Source organism: Urocitellus parryii, chromosome X (genome assembly GCF_045843805.1).
Source record: "Urocitellus parryii isolate mUroPar1 chromosome X, mUroPar1.hap1, whole genome shotgun sequence".
NCBI lineage: Eukaryota > Metazoa > Chordata > Mammalia > Rodentia > Sciuridae > Urocitellus > Urocitellus parryii.
Genome location: NC_135547.1, coordinates 77177713 through 77197568, shown reverse-complemented (window position 1 = coordinate 77197568; position 19856 = coordinate 77177713). Strand labels below are relative to the sequence as shown.

At 38.6% G+C, this 19856-nt stretch overlaps 1 protein-coding gene across 1 annotated transcript in view; it reads left to right on the top strand.

Moving 5' to 3' along the window:
- Nucleotides 1–19343, top strand: part of Hdac8 (histone deacetylase 8) — a 229219-nt gene extending 209876 nt beyond the window's left edge. The window contains exon 11 of the mRNA XM_077793756.1: nucleotides 18823–19343. Coding sequence (XP_077649882.1) covers nucleotides 18823–18845 — 23 coding nt within the window. The 3' untranslated portion in view covers nucleotides 18846–19343. The remainder of the gene's footprint in view (nucleotides 1–18822) is intronic.
- The last annotated feature ends 513 nt before the right edge of the window (nucleotides 19344–19856 follow it).

Here is a 19856-nt window from a genome sequence, read left to right as displayed (position 1 = left end):
AATTATTTTAGCTAGACTTGTTCCTTTAACTTTCCATATAAGCATTAGAATAATCTTGTCTGTATCTCCTCAAAAGATCTTGGGCTGGGGTTGTGGCTCAATGGTAGAAGGTTTGCCTAACATGTATGAGGCACTGGGTTCAAGCTCCAGCACCACATAAAAAATGAATAAATAAACAAAATAAAGGTATTGTGTCCATCTACAACTAAAAATATTTTAAAAATCTTTGTTATTTGTAAAGGAATTATATTAAGCTTATATATCAATTTGGAGACAGTTGACATCTTTACTATATGTGTTGAGTCTCCCAATCCATGAATATAGTATGTCTCTCCATTTTTAGATTTTCTTTTACTTCCTTCTAATAACACTTTTTAATTTTCAGCATACAGACCCTAAACAGATTTTATATATAAGCCAGCTTTCCTTCCTTATTTCCTTCCTTCCTCCCTCCCTCCCTTTCTTTCTTTGTGAGTGATCATGAATGGAGAAATACATAGATAGATAGATAGATAGATAGATAGATATAGATATAGATTATTATTATTATTCATTATTATTATTGTTATTACCAGGGATCGAACCCAGGGCACTTAACCACTGAACCACCTTCCCAGACTTATTTAATTTTTTTTTTATTTTGAAATGATCTCACTAAGACACTTAGAACTTTGCTAAGTTGCTGAGGCTGGTTTTGAACTTACAATTCTCCTGCCTCAGCCTCCTGAGTTTCTGGGATTACAGGCATGCACCACTACCCCTGGCTGCAATTTTATATATATTTGTAGTTGGACACATGCCTTTATTTTATTTACTTATATGTGGTGCTGAGGATCGAACCCAGGTCCTCAAATATGCTGGCAAATGCTCTACCACTGAGCCACAACTCCAGCCCCTGGAATTATATTTTTAATTTGGTTTACCATGTGTTCATTGTCAGTATATGGAGATGCATCTAATTTTCATACTTGATCTTTGTGTGTGTGTATGTGTGTGTGTGTGTGTGTGTGGTGCTGGGGATTGAACCCAGGACCTTGTGCATGTTAGGCAAATACTCTACCAACTGAGCTGTAACCCCAGCCCTTCATACTTGGTATTATATCCTGTGACTTTGCTGAATTCATTTATTAGTTCTAAGGATTATTTGGCAGATTCCATGAGATCTTCTACATTGACCATCCATACACAAATAAAGACGGGTTTGTTTCATCTTTTCTGGTCTATATATGTTTTATTTACTTTTCTTGCCTTATTGTACTAGCTAGGACTTCCAGTACTATGTTGCATAAGAGTGGTGACAGCAAACATCCTCAACTCATTCCAGAACTTAGAGAGAGAACATTCCATTTTTCATCATTAAGTATGATGTTAGCTGTAGGTTTTTGTAGAGGTTTTTCTATATTTTTTCCATCAATTTAAAGGAGTGCCTCATCTGTAATCCTAGTTTTCTAAAAGTCTTATCATGAATGTGTTTAAATTTTGTCAAGTGTTATTTCTGATTCAGTTGATATTAATATCACTATGAATGTATATATACTAATGCTGATATATATAATATATACTATACATATGCATCAGTATTAGTATATATGCTATATATTAATATATATGATTTTTCTTTAACTTTTTAATATATTTTTTAGTTGTCAATGGATCTTTTATTTTTTTTATTTATATGTGGCACTGAGGATCAAACCCAGGGCCTCACACATGCCAGGCAAGCACTCTACCTACCACTGAGCCACAACTCCAGGCCTAACTTTTAATATGTTGGATTAAATTGATTGATTTTCAAATAATTAATCAGCTCTGTATACCTGGCATAGATCCTAATTTGGCATGATACATATTTTTTTCTTAAGGATTTTTGCTTCCATATTCATGATGAATATTAGTCAGTAGTTTTCTTTCTCATACTGTCATCATCAGCATTTAGCATCAGGGCACTAATTACCCTATAAAATAAGTTTGGAAATATTTTTTTTCTATTTTCTGCAAGAGATAGTATAGAATTGGTGTTAATTCTCTTCTTCAGTACAATTCTCCAGTGAAACCATCTGGGCCTGGAGATTTCTTTTTTAGGAGTTTGTAATTTCTACATTGATTCCATTTTAGTCAGAAAATCTTTCTATGTAATTTCATTTTTTTTATTTGTTGAAGCTTGTTTTATGGCCAGGATGTGATCTGTCTTGGTAGACCTGTGAGTATTTGAAAAGAATGTGTATTCTGCTGTTGTTTAGAGTGTTCTATAAAAGTCAGTTACATCCTGTTGATTGATAGCATTGTCAAGTTCTTCTATATCCTTGGTCAATTTCTGTCTAGTTACTCAATTGGTTGCTGAGAGAGTGATGTTGAAGTCTCCAGCTCTAATTCTGAATTTATCTATTTCCCAATACAGCTCTATCAATTTTTGCTTCACATATTTTGAAAGTCTGTTTTTTTAATGCATTTTTATTTTAGATTGCTATATCTTGGTAAAATGACCCCTTTGCTGCTATATAATGTCCCACACTTTCCATGTGGTTTGGTGTGAAGCCTACTTTATCTGAAATCAACATAGAAATATATCATATTCTATCCTTTTACTTTTAATCTATCTTTACTGTATTCAAAGTGAGTTTTTTATAGGCAACATACAATTAGGCCGGAAGGGGAGGGGGGATAGTAGGGGATAGGAAAGGTAGCAGAATACAACAATTACCAATAGGGCATTATGTAAAATTGTGGATGTGTAACCGACATTATTCTGCAATCTGCATTTGGGGTAAAATTGGGAGTTCATAACCCACTTCAATCTAATGTATGAAATATGATATGTCAAGAGCTTTGTAATGTTGTGAACAACCAATAAAAAAAAACATACAATTAGGCCATTTTTTAGCGACTGCCGATCTTTGTTTTTTAATCGCTGCATTTGGAACATTTACATCCAATGTAATTTTGTTGTGGTTTGACTCTCCCATTTTATTTTACTTTTTTTGTTGTTGTTTTTTTGTTGTTTCTCTGTTTTCTCCTGTTTTTTACTATGGGTGATTTGTACATTTTTTCAAATTCCATTTTGATTCATCTGTAGTATTTTTTATTATATCTCTTTGTATTGGTTTTTATTGGTTGCTCTGGGTATATATTGAACACATATAACTTCTTATAATCTATGTTGTCAACATTTTACCAGTGTGAGTGTAGAGGCTTTGTCTATTTTTAAGTCCCTTTCTTCTCCCCCATTTATTTACTTGTCTTAAATATTTTCTCTACATACATTTGGAAGCACATCAGTGTTATAAATTTTACTTCAACCACCAAATATAATTTAGAAAGCTCAAGAGGAAAAGAGAAATCTACCCATATTTTTATTTTTTCTATTGTTCTTTCTTCCTCTCTAATGTTCCAAGATGCTTTGTTTTATCATTTCCTTTCCATTTCAAGAACTTTGTTTGTTTATTCTTTTTTTTAGGATAGGTGTGCTAGCAACAAATTCTCAATGTTTTCTTTCCCTTATGAAACTGTCATTTTCTCTTCATTCCTGAAGAATATTTTCACTGGATATATAATTCTGATATATAATTCTGAGTTGACAGTTCTTTTCTTTTAGCACTTGAAAAAATATTGTACCACTTCCTTCTGATTTGTCTTTTATGAGAAATCCACTGTCATTTGCAGTATCAATGAATTATCAATTATAGGTAAGGCTTGACTTCTCTTTTGCTGATTTCCAGATTTTTCTCTCTTCATTTAGTTTTTGGAAATATAATTATGATATGTCTTGGTGTGGATTTCTTTTTGTTTATACTGTTTAGGATTCCATTAGGTTCTTGAATCTGTAGGTTTTCTGTCTCTTGCCAATTTGGGGGAATATTTAGCCATAATTTTTTTTAAAAAAATACTTTTTAGCCCCACTCTCTTTCTTCCCTCCTCTCAGATTTGATGTGAATGCCAGATCTCTTTAATGACGTAAATGTTAGATATTCTATCATGGTCCCACATGGTCCCTGAGTCTCTGCTGAGTTCTTCAGTTTATTTGCTGTCATTTGTTCAAACTGAGCAATTTCTGTTGTTCTATCTTCCAGTTGGCTAATTCTTCTTTCACCACTGCCATTCTGCTATTAGACTTATGTGTTGTTTTTTACTTTACATATTCTAGTTTCTGGTTCTAAAACTTAGTTTTAGTTTTTCTTTCTGTTTCTTTATCAACACTTCCTTTTTTTCTTTTTTTCTTTTTTCATTTGTTTCAGGCATGTTTGTAATTGCTCATTGATGTATTCTTATGATAGCTGCTTTAAACTCCTACTCAGATATTGCCAATATCTGTCATCTCTGTTATCATCTGTTGATTATTTTGAGATTTGTTTTTCTTTTTTTCTCATTGAAGTTAAGAGCCTCCTGCTCTTGGTATGATGAATGATTCTCTATTGTATCCTGAACATTTTAGGTATGATGTTATGAAAATCTAGATCTTATTTAAATCTTCTGTTTCAGCAGTCTTCTGACATCATACTATCATGGGAGGGGTTCACTACCCCATTACCTCCAGGTGAGAGTAAAAGTCTAGGTTCCCACTTTATTTTTTTTAAGAATTTTTAATATTTATTTTTTGGTTTTCGGCGGACACAACATCTTTGTTTGTATGTGGTGCTGAGGATCGAACCCGGGCCGCACGCATGCCAGGCGAGCGTGCTACCACTTGAGCCACATCCCCAGCCCTAGGTTCCCACTTTAAAGAGTTTTTTTAATTTTTAAGAGTTTGCCAGATGAATCAGAAAAAAAAAGACACAATGTTCTTTCATATCTGAACATTTATTTCAGGTTTCATATGTATTTTGATAATGTTTGTGTTAAGAATGGGTTTTTCAAGGGCCCCTCAGAAATAATAATCAAGCATATACCATAACTCAAAATATGCACAGCAGTGAAATATGCACATTATGCATTATCACTCAAGTGCCACTGAGATTTTCTTTAAGTCTAGATTCCTAAAAATATTAATTTTTTTTAAATGATAAAAAGTCTTGGCTCCTTACTCAGCTACCACTAATACCCTGGTTGAGAAAATTGGTGTCTCATTCCTGCTTGGTAGAAGTAGAAATTCAGGCTCCCAAGTAGTGGAAGGGGACTCTGGTTATTGAGAGGCTAATTTTCTATTTTAATCTTTCATTCACTCAAGAAATATGTATTTGGTGTTAATATGTGTCAGGAACTGTTCTAGGCACTAGTGATACAGCACTACAGAGGACAAATAAAAGACTTGCCCATCATAGAGCTTTTATTCTAGTGAAACAGACAAGCAATTAGCAAATAAATATTTGGTGTTGATTACTGATTAATTAAGGGGGCACTGTTTTAGATAGTGTGGTCAATAAAGTTTTCTCTGAAGAAGTGACATTTGAGAATAGAACTTAAGGAAATGAGTAAAGTATTTTTACAAAAATTGAGGTGAAAAACATTCTAGATGAAGGGAAAACAGCATCAAAAACCCCAATGTAGGAATGTATTTAGCATATCTAATATATATGTTTTAACATGTATTAGAAAGAAAATATAACTATCACATCAAACTCTTTGACCTCACTGGTATTATATCTTAAGATGAAGCTAAGTATTAAAAAAATGACTCCATATGAGAAAGGTTTCTACATAAGTGATATGTAAATATGGTTAGACTCTTTGACAATATTGAAGTTTAGGAAGCAAATCTGTCTCTGAAGTAGATAAAATTATTTCAATGTAATATTATTTAATATATGAGAGAATCAAGGTTTAGAAAAGCTAATTACCTTCTCCAGAGTCACAATGCCAGTGAGTGGGGGAACTAGGATTCCACATGAGAAGTTGAGGATCATGCCCAAAGCTTAGAAGAAGAAATACAGATTTTTCCTTCTACCTGGTAGACTTGCTGATTATTGTATACAACAAACCAAGAATTTTGGAAGGGCAGGTAGAGGACTCTAATATATTTAAGTGAGTTTGTTTGTTTGTCCAAAGAATACTCCAAAAGCAATTAATATTCCTCATTTACCTCCAGCTTTTAGCATTAAAATGATCCATGAGCAAAATTATTATTTTGGAAATTATTTGAGAAAATAAGGTAACTCACTCAGGGTTCTGGAATGTCCCAACTGTTGACAACTTTCTCAGTGTACCCAGAGTCCCTTTAACTCACTGAGACTCACTCAGGTGCTGTCTTGAGCTTAGCTGCCAAACCCAGCAATGCTGATGGTCATTTAACTCCAGCATCAGCAGGCCAGATTCCCTGGCTTTGCTGCCAAGGGGAAGCTACTTACTACAGGGTTCTCACCACAGAGTTCCAGAAGAAACTCTACAGACATTTTTGCATCCCATGAACTCCTCTGCTATACCTTGACAGGGACATCCCCAAGCCGTGGTCAGGCCACCAAGGAGCTGGGAGTCTTTTGAGAAAAGGAAGCATCTTTATAGGCTCCTGGTTTGCCCACATCCTTGTGCCTCTTTGCAGCTCCAAGCATATTTTGGAGGGAGATTTCATAAAGATTTCTAAATTGAGTTAGAATTTCAAGTCTATTGTGACATGCAAATTAGTCCTGCTTGCCCGTTGGCAGCAATGCAGCTGAAGTGCCTAGAGACGGGCCATAAAATGAAAACATCAAAGTGATTAAATGTGCCCGAAGAGCATAATTGAGTGCATGAATAAGAGAAAATAAAACAAATTGATTTTCTCCAGTGCCAGAAAAACAGAATAATTGAGAACAAAATAATAGACTTTGAAGTAATCAAAGTGAGGAATGCACCATAGTGACATAGAAACAGCCAGTTGTGGGAGAGATTTATTGTGTTTCTGTTATCATTTTTACAACTTTAATTTCATTAGCTAATAAATACAAATCAATTGAAAAATCAGTCAACCAGAGAGGAGGAAGTCCCAAGCCAAGATTTTTATTCACATCTCTAAAACAGACTGAGGCGGTGATCCTTAATCTATTTTCATAGGTGCACATTTCCCCCGTGAGCTGGAAAACAAGTTCTGGGAGGCCTCTGCTCTGGAGGTGGTGATGTTCTGTTCTGTCAATCACTTTCCACATATAGGTTACAGATTCAACTTTCCAAAAAGGTCACTTTTATACCCCGCCAAGATTTCCAACAGACAGCATTGTCTTAGTGGAAGCATCTTGGTTTATGAAGTTGACATGTTCATGGTACTGACCAGCACGTGTGGTCTTTCATTAAGTCCTTCTGGCCTCATTCGGTGGTAGTGGTGATGGCAACAGCTGTGGCAAAAACAGCAGAAGCATCTGCTCACTCTCATAGTACTACTCGGCATCTCTGCATCATTGCTTCCAGCGCCCCACCCTGCCTCCAAACACACACACACACACAAAAAAAAAAAAAAAAAAACACTGAAATCTAATCTAAATCTGGAAAGCTCAAACAAGTATATGCCACCCCCTTGGCTTCCAGCCTGGTACCCATGATGCTGGAGAAGATCAGTGGCAAGATGCTAGGCCAGGGGAGACTTTTCACATCAACTGTGGAAATAGAACACTGGGGACAACAAGTCATGCTGGGACCACATCCGGGAAGATAATGGAGTAAACATGAGACTGCTGCAGAACTATTTTTATGGCTCCTCCAAGAAAAGAATCCCTCCACCCTACTCAGCTGTTCATGGCTGGGCTCAATGGCCCTTCCCTTCAAGATCTGCAGTAATGGCTGATGTGACCCGAATTGTGGTTTTCCTTTCACAGGCCTTTGAGCTACTCTGGCAGTGGTTGGCACTTCCAGATGTTCATGACACACCCTACCTTCAGGGCTCTACAGTCAGTGGCCATGCCTTTGGCTCCAGTAAAGGTCTCCGGGACCATTGGGACTGTAAAGCAGGGTATGCAGAAGGAGCTGGCAGCACTGAGACTGGCACTATTTGCTGGCTCAGTCAGGATGGCATGGTTAATAGATTGTGCCTGCCAGGCAATTTCTCCTGGAGAATTTATCTTCCAGGAAGCACCTAGAGCCTGAAGGGAGTCTCTCTGACCTTCTGGTGGCATCTGAGGCCTAATAGTGATGTGCTTTGAGGCAAATAGGGATGTTGGTATTTTGCTCTTTTGTGCAAGAGAGCGAGAATTTGTCTCCAGTTCAAGTCGAAAATCCCAACTTCCATTTCCCACTAGTGTTTGGGTGGAGCAAAATGGAGCAAATGGCTTTCAAAACTCTAAAGCATTATACAGATGTAAGACTGTATTATTCTTCCTACCACTGCTATTCCCATTATCTTGGATTTCCTAGCCCAGAATTTTTGCCTGAAAAAGAAATGTGGAGAAGGCACATCAACCAAAGAACCTGGGAGCTGTAACTCCAAAACGCCTGGGAGGCATCGCCCAGCCCAGCAGATAGACAACTGCTGAGGCCCAGCTCCACAAGCTGCCTGGCAGGCATGCAACCCACTCCTGTGATGTCACCTCTACAGTTACTTGTGCCCATCCCTCCACATGGAGCCAGCAGATTTAGGCACAGGAGGGGAGAAAAAATGAATCATAGGCTATTTTAGAAATTGCTTCGATTCCGTTTGAGCCCGCAGTAGTGCCTTGCAAGCTGAGACCAGAGCACCCTAACCATCAGAGTAATATCCTTTAAGTGCTGATATCCTGTAAGTGCCAGAAGCCTGGTGGGATTAATCCACAACCCCAGGTTCTAATTCAGGTCAGAAGCAGACAAGTGGTAATTGGTGGTTCCACATAATTGTCATTGAAAGGCTTTCTGATGACAGGAGGGATCGACATTCCAAGGTAAGCAATGAATACAGTTGACAATTAAAGGCTAAAAAATCAGCCATTCACATCAGCACATGCCCATGGCTTCACAGAAATCCTTCGGACTGCCATTGCTCCCAGGTAAAAAGGAAGACCCTCAACTTGCTCATAATGGGGTAACAATTGGAAAGTTTACTCTAGCCCCACATCACACTAGATCCTCTCTCCTCTCTATAATTCCAGCCTCCTTGTCCCCCTGCTTGACCTTCATTCTGGGTTCTGACCACAAAAACTTTGCAGTTGCCTTTATATATCCTGCTCTGTACTTGCTGCACGGAACATTCTTTCTGCCTTTGCCCTTCAAGATGCCACCTGCTCTGTGAAGCTTTTCATGCCCTCTCTTTTTCTGCCTCTAGAATTTTGTATATACAGGTATTTTATTACTCTGTTGCTATGGATGATGATGTGTTTGACTCCAAATATGTCCTCCTTGTTGCTCACTGGACCAAAAGCTCCTTGATGGCAAGGACTGTGTCTTGTTCTCCTCTCTGATCCCAGTGTCTGTCACAGGGCCTAGGCCATTGTAGACACCATTAAAGATTTGTGCAATGAATGGACAGAGAAGTGGACCATATCTACACAGAGGAGCTTGATGGTGTATGGAGCACACCATGTGAGATTTTCAGATACTAGAGGCCAATGGATGTAGACCAGCCTGGGCATGAGCTGATCAAGAGCCATCTTTACAATCATTTTTTTTAATATTTATTTTTTAGTTGTAGATGGGCACATATCTTTATTTATTTTTTTTTTATGTGGTGCCGAGGATCGAACCCAGGGCCTCGCACATGAAAGGTGAGTGCTCTACCACTAAGCCATAACCCCAGCCCCCCCACAATCATTTTTATCAAAATGTGTTTCATGTTACTCTATAGGAGACACAATTTGAGGTGACATGAGGACATTTTTAATTTTTTTTTGTACCAGGTATTGAACCCAGGGACACCTAACCACTGAGCCACATCCCCAGTCCTTTTAATTTTTATTTTGAGACAGGGTCTCACTAAGTTGTTCATGGCTTTGATACAGTTCTGAGGATGGCTTTAAGCATCTGATCCTCTTGCCTCAGCCTTCTGAGCCACTGGGATTGCAGGCATACACCACCGCACCCAGCTAGACATTTTTAATTTTAACAGCCATATTTATTTTAATGTATGTTTAAAAATGTAATAAGCACATAGAGTCTTTTTTATTTTTGTTTTTGTTGCTGCTTAAGCTAGATGAGGCCAAAATAGGTATTAAAGTTTTAGCAGTGAATGGATACATAGAAGAATATTATGTGATTATTAATAAAGATGCTAAGTAGATGTGACAACATTCCTGAAAGGATTACTCATAGGATGGTAGTTTGGGAAATACTTTTCAACAGTCCTAAATTCACTATTCTGTTCTTATGTGGTGCCACTCAGCTTCCAAGAGTCCTGGGATCACTTTGGCATTCCTTCAAACTGCTGTGATATTGCCTTCAGAACTCATTTGCCACCTCACCTGGTAGCACTGATTCTCTGTTTGTTAGCATGTGTTTGCTCACCTCAACCGCATTTATAAGGTCCCTAAGAGCAAAGACCAAGTTTTAAACCTCTGTGAATTGAATGGGAAAGTGCTTGATCTACTGCCCTGTAACTCTACAGGTGTTTGCTCCTTCAGTGAATAGGTATTGAGCACCTACAGTATGCCAGCCACTGTAAACAGTGCTAACAAAAGAGAAATGAACAAGACAGATAAAGCCCTTGCCCTCCTAGAGTTTGTGAGAGGAGACAGAATGTGTGCAAATAAACACACAAGATGCTTTGGGTGAGCAAAGTGCATTAATGAAAATAAAATTGGGCCATGTGATAGAAAAGGAGTGACTGGCTACTGGCCTCTCAGCTTGAACTGTCATAAGGCCTCTTACAAGTGACTTTTGAGTTGAAAACTGTTGACTCAAGGTGATAGAGGTGATGAGATAGATTAAAAATGGGAATATCTGAGGACAGAGCATTCCAGCCAGAAGAAACACCAGGTACAAAGGAGGAAGCCCTAAGAGGGAAAATTATTCATGTGTTCAAACCACATCAAGGAGGCCTGTGTGGCTAGAACCAAGTGAGCAAGGAGAGTGGGTAGGAGATGAGAGACAAGGGACCAGTTCCTGCAGGTGAGTTGCTTAGATTTTATTCTAGGTGGCTGTTAGAGGGTTTTGAGCATAAGAGTGATTATATTATGACCTGAGTACTCTGGTTACTATATAGAGAATAGCTTGTAGGGGGCAAGGAAGAAAACAAAGATGCCAGTTTTGAAGCTACTAGAGTCATCCATGCAAAGGGCAACAGTGATTTGGAGTAATGATAGCTAGCAGTGAAGGGTGGAGAGATACAGGTGACTTTAGAATATATTTTAGATGTAGAATCTGCAAGACTTGCTAATAGGTTGAAAAGAACCTTTACAAACAAGAGAATCAATAAGGACAGCCCCTAGTCAGTGTTATGAAGGAGGAAAACAGAAACACAAGGGTGGCTGCATTGTCCAATACAACCACCATGGCCCAATATGCTTAACATCATGAGTTACTAAGGAATTGCATTTTCTACATTTAGAAGACTAGGTTGTTTTTATTCAAGTTAACAAAATAAAATTTAAAATTAAGTTCCTCACTTGCATTAACCATATTTCAAATGCTCGATAGCCACATGTGATTACTGGCTACCATGTTGGGCAGCTTACATCATCCCAGAAAGTTCTACTGGACAACTCTGCTCTGTGTGTGTGAGAAAGAGAATGAGAGGAGAGAGAGAGAGAGAGATAGAGAGAGAGAGATAGAGAGAGAGAGAGAGATATTAGGGACCAACCTCAGGGATGCTCTACCACTGAGCTACATTCCCAGTCCATTTTTTGAAATATTTTTTAGTTGTAGATGGATACAATATCTTTATCTATTTATTTTTTATGTGGTGCTGAGTGCCTCACATATGCAAGGCAAGTGCTCTACCACTGAGCCACAACCCCAGCATCCCCAGTCCATTTTTATTTTTTATTTTGAGACAGTGTCTAGCAAAGTTGCCCAGGCTAGCCTTAAATTTGCTATCCTCCTGCCTCAGCTTCGTGAGTATCTGGGATTACAGATGTGAGTCACCACATCCAGCTTACTCTACATTTAGAAGACTAGGTATTAAGAGAAAAAAAAAAGATAAACCACAGACTGTGAGAAATATTTGCAAAATTAATATCCAGTACAGGACTTGTGTATCCAAAATATACAAAGAACTGTTAAAACAAACAACCTAATTTTTTTTTTTTTTGCCACACTGGGAGATTAAACCCAGAGATGCCCTACCACTGAAATAAATACCCAGTCCTTTTTAATTTTTTTTTTTATGTTGGGACAGGGTCTCACTAAGTTTCCAAGGCTGGCCTCAAGTTTGCAATCCTCCTAACTCAACCTCCCCAGTAGCTGATATTATAGGCGTCAGTCAATATATCTAGAACAAAGAACCTAATTTTAAACTAGGCAAAATATGTAAACAGACAGCTCTCCAAAGAAGATATATACATGACAAGGAAACATGAAAATATGCTTAACATCATGAGTTACTAAGGAATTGCAAATTTAAACAATGAGATACTGTGGGGTATGGTGGCACATGCTTGTATTCCCAGCTATTTGGGAATGTGAGGCAGGATTACAAGTTCAAGTCCAGCTTCAGCAACTCAGCATGACCCTCTCTCAAAATAAAAATTTTAAAAAGGGCAGGGATGCAGCTAAGTGGTAAAGCACCTCTGGATTCAATCCCCAGTACCAAAAAAAAAAAAAACACACACACACACACACACACACACACACACACACAAAAACAGTGACCTACCACTACAAATCTATTAGAAAACCTAAAATCCAAGATACTGACAACACCAAGTGTTGGAGATAATGTGAAGCATCTCAGAAATTCTCATTCATTACTGGTGGGAAGGCAAAATGACACAGCCGCTTGGGAGGACAGTTCAGCAGTTTGTGGCAAAGCTAAGCAGATTTACCATACCATCCAGCAATTACTCTCCTTGATATTTACCCAAATAAGCTGAAAACCCCTGTCCACACAAAAACTTATCATGAATTTTCATGACAGCCTTGTTCATGATTGCCAAAACTTGGAAGCAACCAAGATGACATTCAGCAGGTAAATAGATAATCTGTGGTACATCTAGGCAAGGAATATTTTCAGCACTATAAAGAAATAAGCTATCAAACAACAAAAAACATGGAGGAGCCAAGAATCATGTCACACATCTGCAAAGCCAGCAATTCTGGAGGCTGAGGAAGGAAAATCCCAAGTTCAAGCCCAGACTCCGCAGCCTAACAAGGTCTAAGCAACTTAGTGAGACCCTGTCTCAATATTAAAAATTAAAAAAGGATTGTGGATGTAGCTCAGTTGTAAAGGGTCCCTGGGTTTGATCCCCAATATCACCCAAAAAAAGGACATGGAGGAAACATAAGTACATGTTGACAAATGAAGGAAGCCAATCTGAAAAAGCTACATACCATATGATTTCAAGCATATAATATTATACAAAAGGCACAACTACAGAAATGGTAAAAAGATGAGTGATTGCCATGCTTCAGAGGAAGGAAGGGAGAGTGAATTAGTGGAGCTCAGATTTTAGGGTAATGAAACTATGCTATATGATACTATAATGGTGGACATATAACCCCATGCACTTATCAAAACTCATAGAAACGTGCAATACACAGAGTGAACCCTAGGGCTGGAGCACACATGTGCAGGGCCCTGGGTTTGATCTCCAGCACTGAAATAAAAACAGTTAATCATGATGCAAAATGTGAACTTTAGTTAATAATAATGTAATAATATTCATTCAAACTGTAATAAATGTACCCTACTAATGTAAGATGTTAATAATAGAGGCAACTGCCTGCAAGGGAAAATGGAAGGGAATATTTCTGTATTTCCTGCTCAGTTTTCCTGTAAACCTAAATAAAATTGCTCTAAAAATAAAGTCTACTTAAAAGAAAAAAAAAAGAGAGACAAAAAGTAGAGAGAGTGCTCACCAGTACCTAACCAAGTACCTAGCACTGAGTAGACACTCCATAATTGTTTGTTGAGTAAGGGGAAGAGCACTTGAGTCAGTCCCTCAGTGAACTGATAGAACACAGTTCTCCTGAAATCCTGGGGCAGTCCCTTCTTGTACATCAGAGGTGGGGTGACAATATCATTTATTGTCCAAACTAGGATATTTGAGAATGAAATGGAGTGCCACTGATAAAATCAAAACCATTCCAGAGATAAACAGAAATTACAAATTGGGAGTACATGAGCCATATCTTGCATCCCAAATTATTTTGTTTGATCACTCATATTGATGCCCCACACAATATTCTTTACAATTTCAATCAGCTGTCTGCATTGAACGCTGTGGAAACATTGCATAAAATGTGCATTTCTGGGTTGCAGATGTAACTCAGTGTCAAAGAACTCATCTAATATGCATGAGACCTTGGGTTGGAGCCCCTCCCCCACCCCCAAAAAAAGGAAATTTCTGATTTTTCTTAGACAATGGAAATATCTGGTCATACTGGGCCCACATTCCTACATAGTAGTGAATGGCTGGAGCTGAGTTGTAGCTGCCTGCTTTGCAAGCATGTACATTTCTTTTTGCCTCAGACCCCTCCACTCCTCTTTGTATATCTCACTCAAGGCCAAGTGTGATTACCATCTCACAGTTTGGGTTTTCTTTTTTTTTTTTTTTTTTCGGTGCATCATAATTATACATGATAGTGGAAACCATTATGCCATATTGATACAGGCATATAATATAATCTGCTCAGTCTCAGTTCCCTCTGCCTTCCTGTTCCTTCCCCTTCTCTCTCCATCCCCTGCCATCCTCCTCCCTACTCTGATCCATTTGCTCTACTCTACTATCCCTCTTCTTTCATAGTAGAATTGAGGAAAAAGAAAAATATTTCTTATACTCAGGATGACTCAAATTAGAAAAATGAAGAAAGCAACAAGAGGGCTTCATATGTGTTGCCCCAATCTCCTTTACACACATCCAGTCTTGGCCTCTTGAGGCATTTGGGTTTGCCCCCTCTGGTCTGAACTCCATGTATCCTTCAGGCCCCAGACTGTGTTGGCTGAATTTTCTCAGGCTGCCACCCACTGCTGAAAAAGCTAGACATGAAAGGGAGACAATGGGCATTATTTAAGCTTACATTATATTGTTACCCAAATTTAACATTGCTCATCATCAACTTTTGGAGGAAATTATTTCTGTTGTTTTTCTTAATTGTCTCCAAATGTAACTGGATAGCAAGTCAGGGCAGCAGAGAATACAGCACCCACCTTTCCTCTCTGTGGACACATGACATTGGAACATTGTGATGTAGTTTTTGTCCACCCATGCATTCACTCATTCCCTCATGCTCTGACTAGGCTTCAGATGGAGGGACCCCTCACTTCAGCACCAGGATCCCCAGTGGTGTGTCCTCAGCAGGAGCAACCAAGCAAGCAATGACATGAGACAGGAACATATGGATGGAGCATGTCTATTTAAACAAAGGAGTTGGACTGCATTCATAAGTGGTCAGGAGCTCCTGAAGAAAGGAAAGGGGTGTGATCATAGGTAGCAATTACTGGGAGACAACTCCAGAAACAGGAGGACTACTGAAAAGCTGTTGCAGTGACCCAAGTAATATATGTGACTAAAGAAGAGACAGTAGAATAGAAAAGAAGAAACAGATTTGAGAGAAATCTTGAGATTAGGCTTGGTAACTCATAAGACATGGAGGAGGCATGAACCAAGAGATGAAGAAACAAAGATGATTCAGAGATTTTTTTGAGTTTAGTAGTTTAAAACACCAAAAACATGATCCAAACAAAGGAAAAATGCTAAATTAGAACATCATCAAAACATCTTTTTCAAAAACTTATCTTTTGCTTTACAAAAGACTTAGTAAAATAAAAAGATAAGTTATGTAGTGAGATAAAATTTTTACAAATCATATGTCCAATAACAGAATTTAACAAGTCTAAAACAAAGAATTCTCCAAAATATGGGTAAATACTATGGGTGCAGCTCAATAGTAGAGTGCTTGCCTAGCATGGGAGAGGCCCTGGGTTGCATGCTCCAGCATTGCAAAAAAGGAGAAGAGAATTAATGATACCCCTACCTGAAAAACTTAAAAAGGCCCAGTGTGGTGGCACACCTGTATTACAAGCAACTCGTGAGGCTGAGGCAGGAGGATCGTGAATTCAAAGCCAGCCTCAGCAATGGCAAGGCACTAAGCAACTCAGTGTGACCCTCTCTTTAAATAAAATACAAAATAGAGCCATGGATGTGGCTCAGTAGTTGAGTGCCCGGTACCAAAAAACAAACAAACAAACAAACAACAACAAAAAAAAACTGAAAAAGTTCCCACCAGCTCAGGAGGCTGAGGCAGGAGAATTTCAAGTTCAGAGCCAGCCTTAGTAACTTAGCAAAACCCTAAGCAACTCAGTGAGACTCTGTTTCTAAATAAAATATAAAAAAGGGGCTGGGGGGGCTGGGATTTTGGCTCAGTGGTAGAGCGCTCCCCTAGCATGGGCAGGACCTGGGTTCGATCCTCAGCACCACATAAAAATAGAAGGCATTGTGTTGTGTCCATCTACACCTAAAAAATAAATATTAAAAAGGGGGAGGGCTGGGGAAAAAAAGGCTGGGGATGTGGCTCAGCAGTTAAACAACTAACTCTGGGTTTAATCCCTGGTACAAAAAAAAAAAAGTTTAAAAAGTGAGAAGATGCAGGTGGCATGGGATGAGTAGAGAAACTTTAGATTGGGCAAAGGTAAAGGAGGGGAGGGGAGGGGGTATGGGAGTAGGAAAGATGGTGGAATGAGATACACATCATTAGTCTAGGTACATGCATGATTGCATGAATAGTGTGATCCTACTTCATGTACAGAGAACTGAAAAATTATGCTCCATTTGTGTACGATGAATCAAAGAGCATTCTGCTGTCATGTATAACTGATTAGAACAAATAAATTTTTAAAAAGTGATAAAAGAGCTAATTAACATATAATATTATGTAACATAATAAATCCCATGTGTTACTGGTCTCCTTCCATGAGCAAATATTTGTTTTTGTTTTCATAGACTTTATTGTTGGAAATAATTTCAGATTTACTGAAAAATTGTAAGGATAGTACAGAGAGTTCCCATGTGCCTCACACTCAGTTTTGCTCACCTTTGACATTTTATGTTCCTATGATATGTTACATTTAAAGATCCAATTTGATACATTATGAACTATCCCTTATTCAGGCTTCTCTTAACTGCTCCAGGATCCCATCCAGGATACCACATTTTCTTTAGGTCTTATGTCTCCTTTGGCTCCTCTAGGCTGTAGTAATTTCTCAGACTTTCCTTGTTTTTTTAATAACCTCTAAAATTGTGAGGAGTGCTGGTCAAGTAAATTTGTAGGATGCCTCTCTTTTGGAATTTGGTTTTCATCGTAATTAGACTGGGGCTATGGGTTTAGAAAAGGAAACCCACTTAAGAAAAGGGCCATTTTCACCCCCATTGTAGCTGGGATACCTACTATCAACATGGAGCCTTGATCACTGGCTGAAGTAGTGCTTGTCAGATTTCTCCACTGTAAAGTTATTCTTTCTCCTTGTTTTCCATACTGTAAAGAAGTCTCTATGCAGAGTCCATAATAAAGAATTGAGAGTTAGGCTCCCCCTCTTTGAAGATAGAGCATCGAATAAATTATTGGAAATTCTTCTGCCCTGGAGATTTGCCTCCAATAATTTTTGAAAATTTTTGATGAAGTCTAATTTATCAAATTATTTCTTATGATTATTGTTTGGGGGTCCTAAGAAAACTTTGCCTAACCCTTGCGTTCTTTTTGCTTGACTATATTTTCAGATATTTTTCTAATAAGGATGCATTGCTTTGTAATAATTAATAGCAAGTTTTAAATATTTAATAAAAAGATCCAGGTACAGTGATGCATGCCAGTAATTCCAGCTACTTGGGAGGCTGAGACAGGAAGATCATAAGATCCAAGCCAGTGCGAGCAAAAAAAAAAAGAAAAAAAAAAAAAATATATATATATATATATATATATTTGCACATACAGAAAGACAATTTTTTATATATTAATTTAAAAATTAAAGTAGATAGGCAAGTGGTTTATTTCTGATTATGTGTCTTCTTTCCTCCTTTTTTTCCACTTATCCATTCACTCAGTCATTTACTGAGCACCTACTATGTATGAGGCATTGTGCTAGACTTTGGTGATCAACAAAAAGTAAGGCAACCCAGATCCCAGTCCTCATGAAATATTCTTCCTGTTTCAGAGGAGAAGTGATCAGTAGGGTTTGGAGCCCAATGATCTGCTTGGGGAAATGGGCCAGGGAAAGACTAGCAAGGGACAAAGTGAGCAAAACTTTCCTTCCTAGAGCTTGATCCTGTAGGCTTGCAAATGATCACTTTTTAGAAAAGGCTCTTAGGCTTGAGGGCAGTGGAAGGCTCCCACTCCATATTTCAGTGGTATTCACAAGAGAAACTGCTAGGAGGGATGTACCCTGCTAAGGGAGGAAGAAAGGCTAGGGGTAGAAGGAGATTTGATGCAGTTAATTGTAAACTCTGAAATGTATAACATGAATGTGCATTTGTTTTTTTTTTTGTGTGTGTGTGTGTGTATGTCTTAAAACAACCATTTGTTTAGTTCATTACTCTGTGGATTGGCATTTGAACTGGGCTCAGCTGAGTGGTTCTTCTGGTTTAGGCTGGATCCATCCAGCATCTGAAGTCATCTGATTATCAAAAACCTCACTTGGAATTCATGTAATTGACTGATAGTTGCTGGGATCATAAGGGTATCTGGGCTCTTTGCTACACATCTTCCAGCAGGCTGGCCTGTACTTGTTCACTTGGTAGGGTCACAAGGTTCCCAAGAGCAGCAAGAGAGCAAGCCACATAATGCAAAACTGTTCTTCTTCACAGCTTTATTGAGGTATATCATTCACATACATTACCTGAACTTGAATTTTGTTTTCTGTCCTGTTTGCAGGGAATCTGAAGCATGTGGTCTAGTTGACAAAAAGAGATCACATTTCCAGCGCTGAGCAGCAGTGCCTGTAATGAAGACAGCGTGTTTATTCGAGCAGTTTGTGGAATTTGTGACTGCAGGGGAAATTTGGATGAAATTACTTCCTGAAAATTTCCAAGGGGCACCAAGTAGCAAAGGGCCTCCTGGGGTGAGAAGGCAGGCACCCCAGAGTCCTCAACTAGGCTTAGGGGAAGAGGAAGATAGACAACATTTAAAGTATTTTTAAAAAACACACAAATGCAGTTTTTAATCTTTGAAAATTATTTTTAAGTGAGTTGGGGAAGGGGTGTTTTTATTTTCTTAAAGGAACAGATCAGAAGCTGGAGGAAAGTGTGGAGCTCTGGTCACCAGTTTGTGGACGGGAACTGCTGACAGGCAGGGTTTGGATCTCAGGACCATCCAGATGGAGCCCCAGGGAAGGGAGGAAACAATCAGTAAACTGGGTGGTGGGGTGGAGTCCACTACTGTTGTTTTAGGATTCACTATCTATTTTGTTTTTCTAATAAAATCTTTGAAAACCTACCTCCTTGCCCCATTGTTCTCATTGTTAACTGACACTTCACCCTTTCCTTCCTTGAACTTTTCCCCTCACCAAAGAGGCAAGAACAGCCCTATTGCTTCCAAGCTCTACTCTGGTTCTGCCTTAGAAGCTCACCCTGAGTGCTGGACCCTGCTGGGGAAATAGTGAGTCTCCACCACAAGCCCTGAGGGCAGAAGACCAAGTTCTGTCTTGTGCTGGGACCTGATCGTGGTGGAGAAAGCATGGAGATGCAAGCATTTCAACCAAGGAGAAAGTCTTGCTATCACCTTAGGGAGGAACTGCCGCTGCCCAGGAAGGATTTAGGAATAGGAAAGATAGGTTGGCATGTCAGGTATAAGTGGGGCATTCCCATGGATAGGGAAAATACTTCTTAGCAAAGTATAGACAGTACATGGGATGAAAGGGGTCTATGGGTATAATGTGTTGTTGTTACCCTAAGCTCTCAGGAGATGGC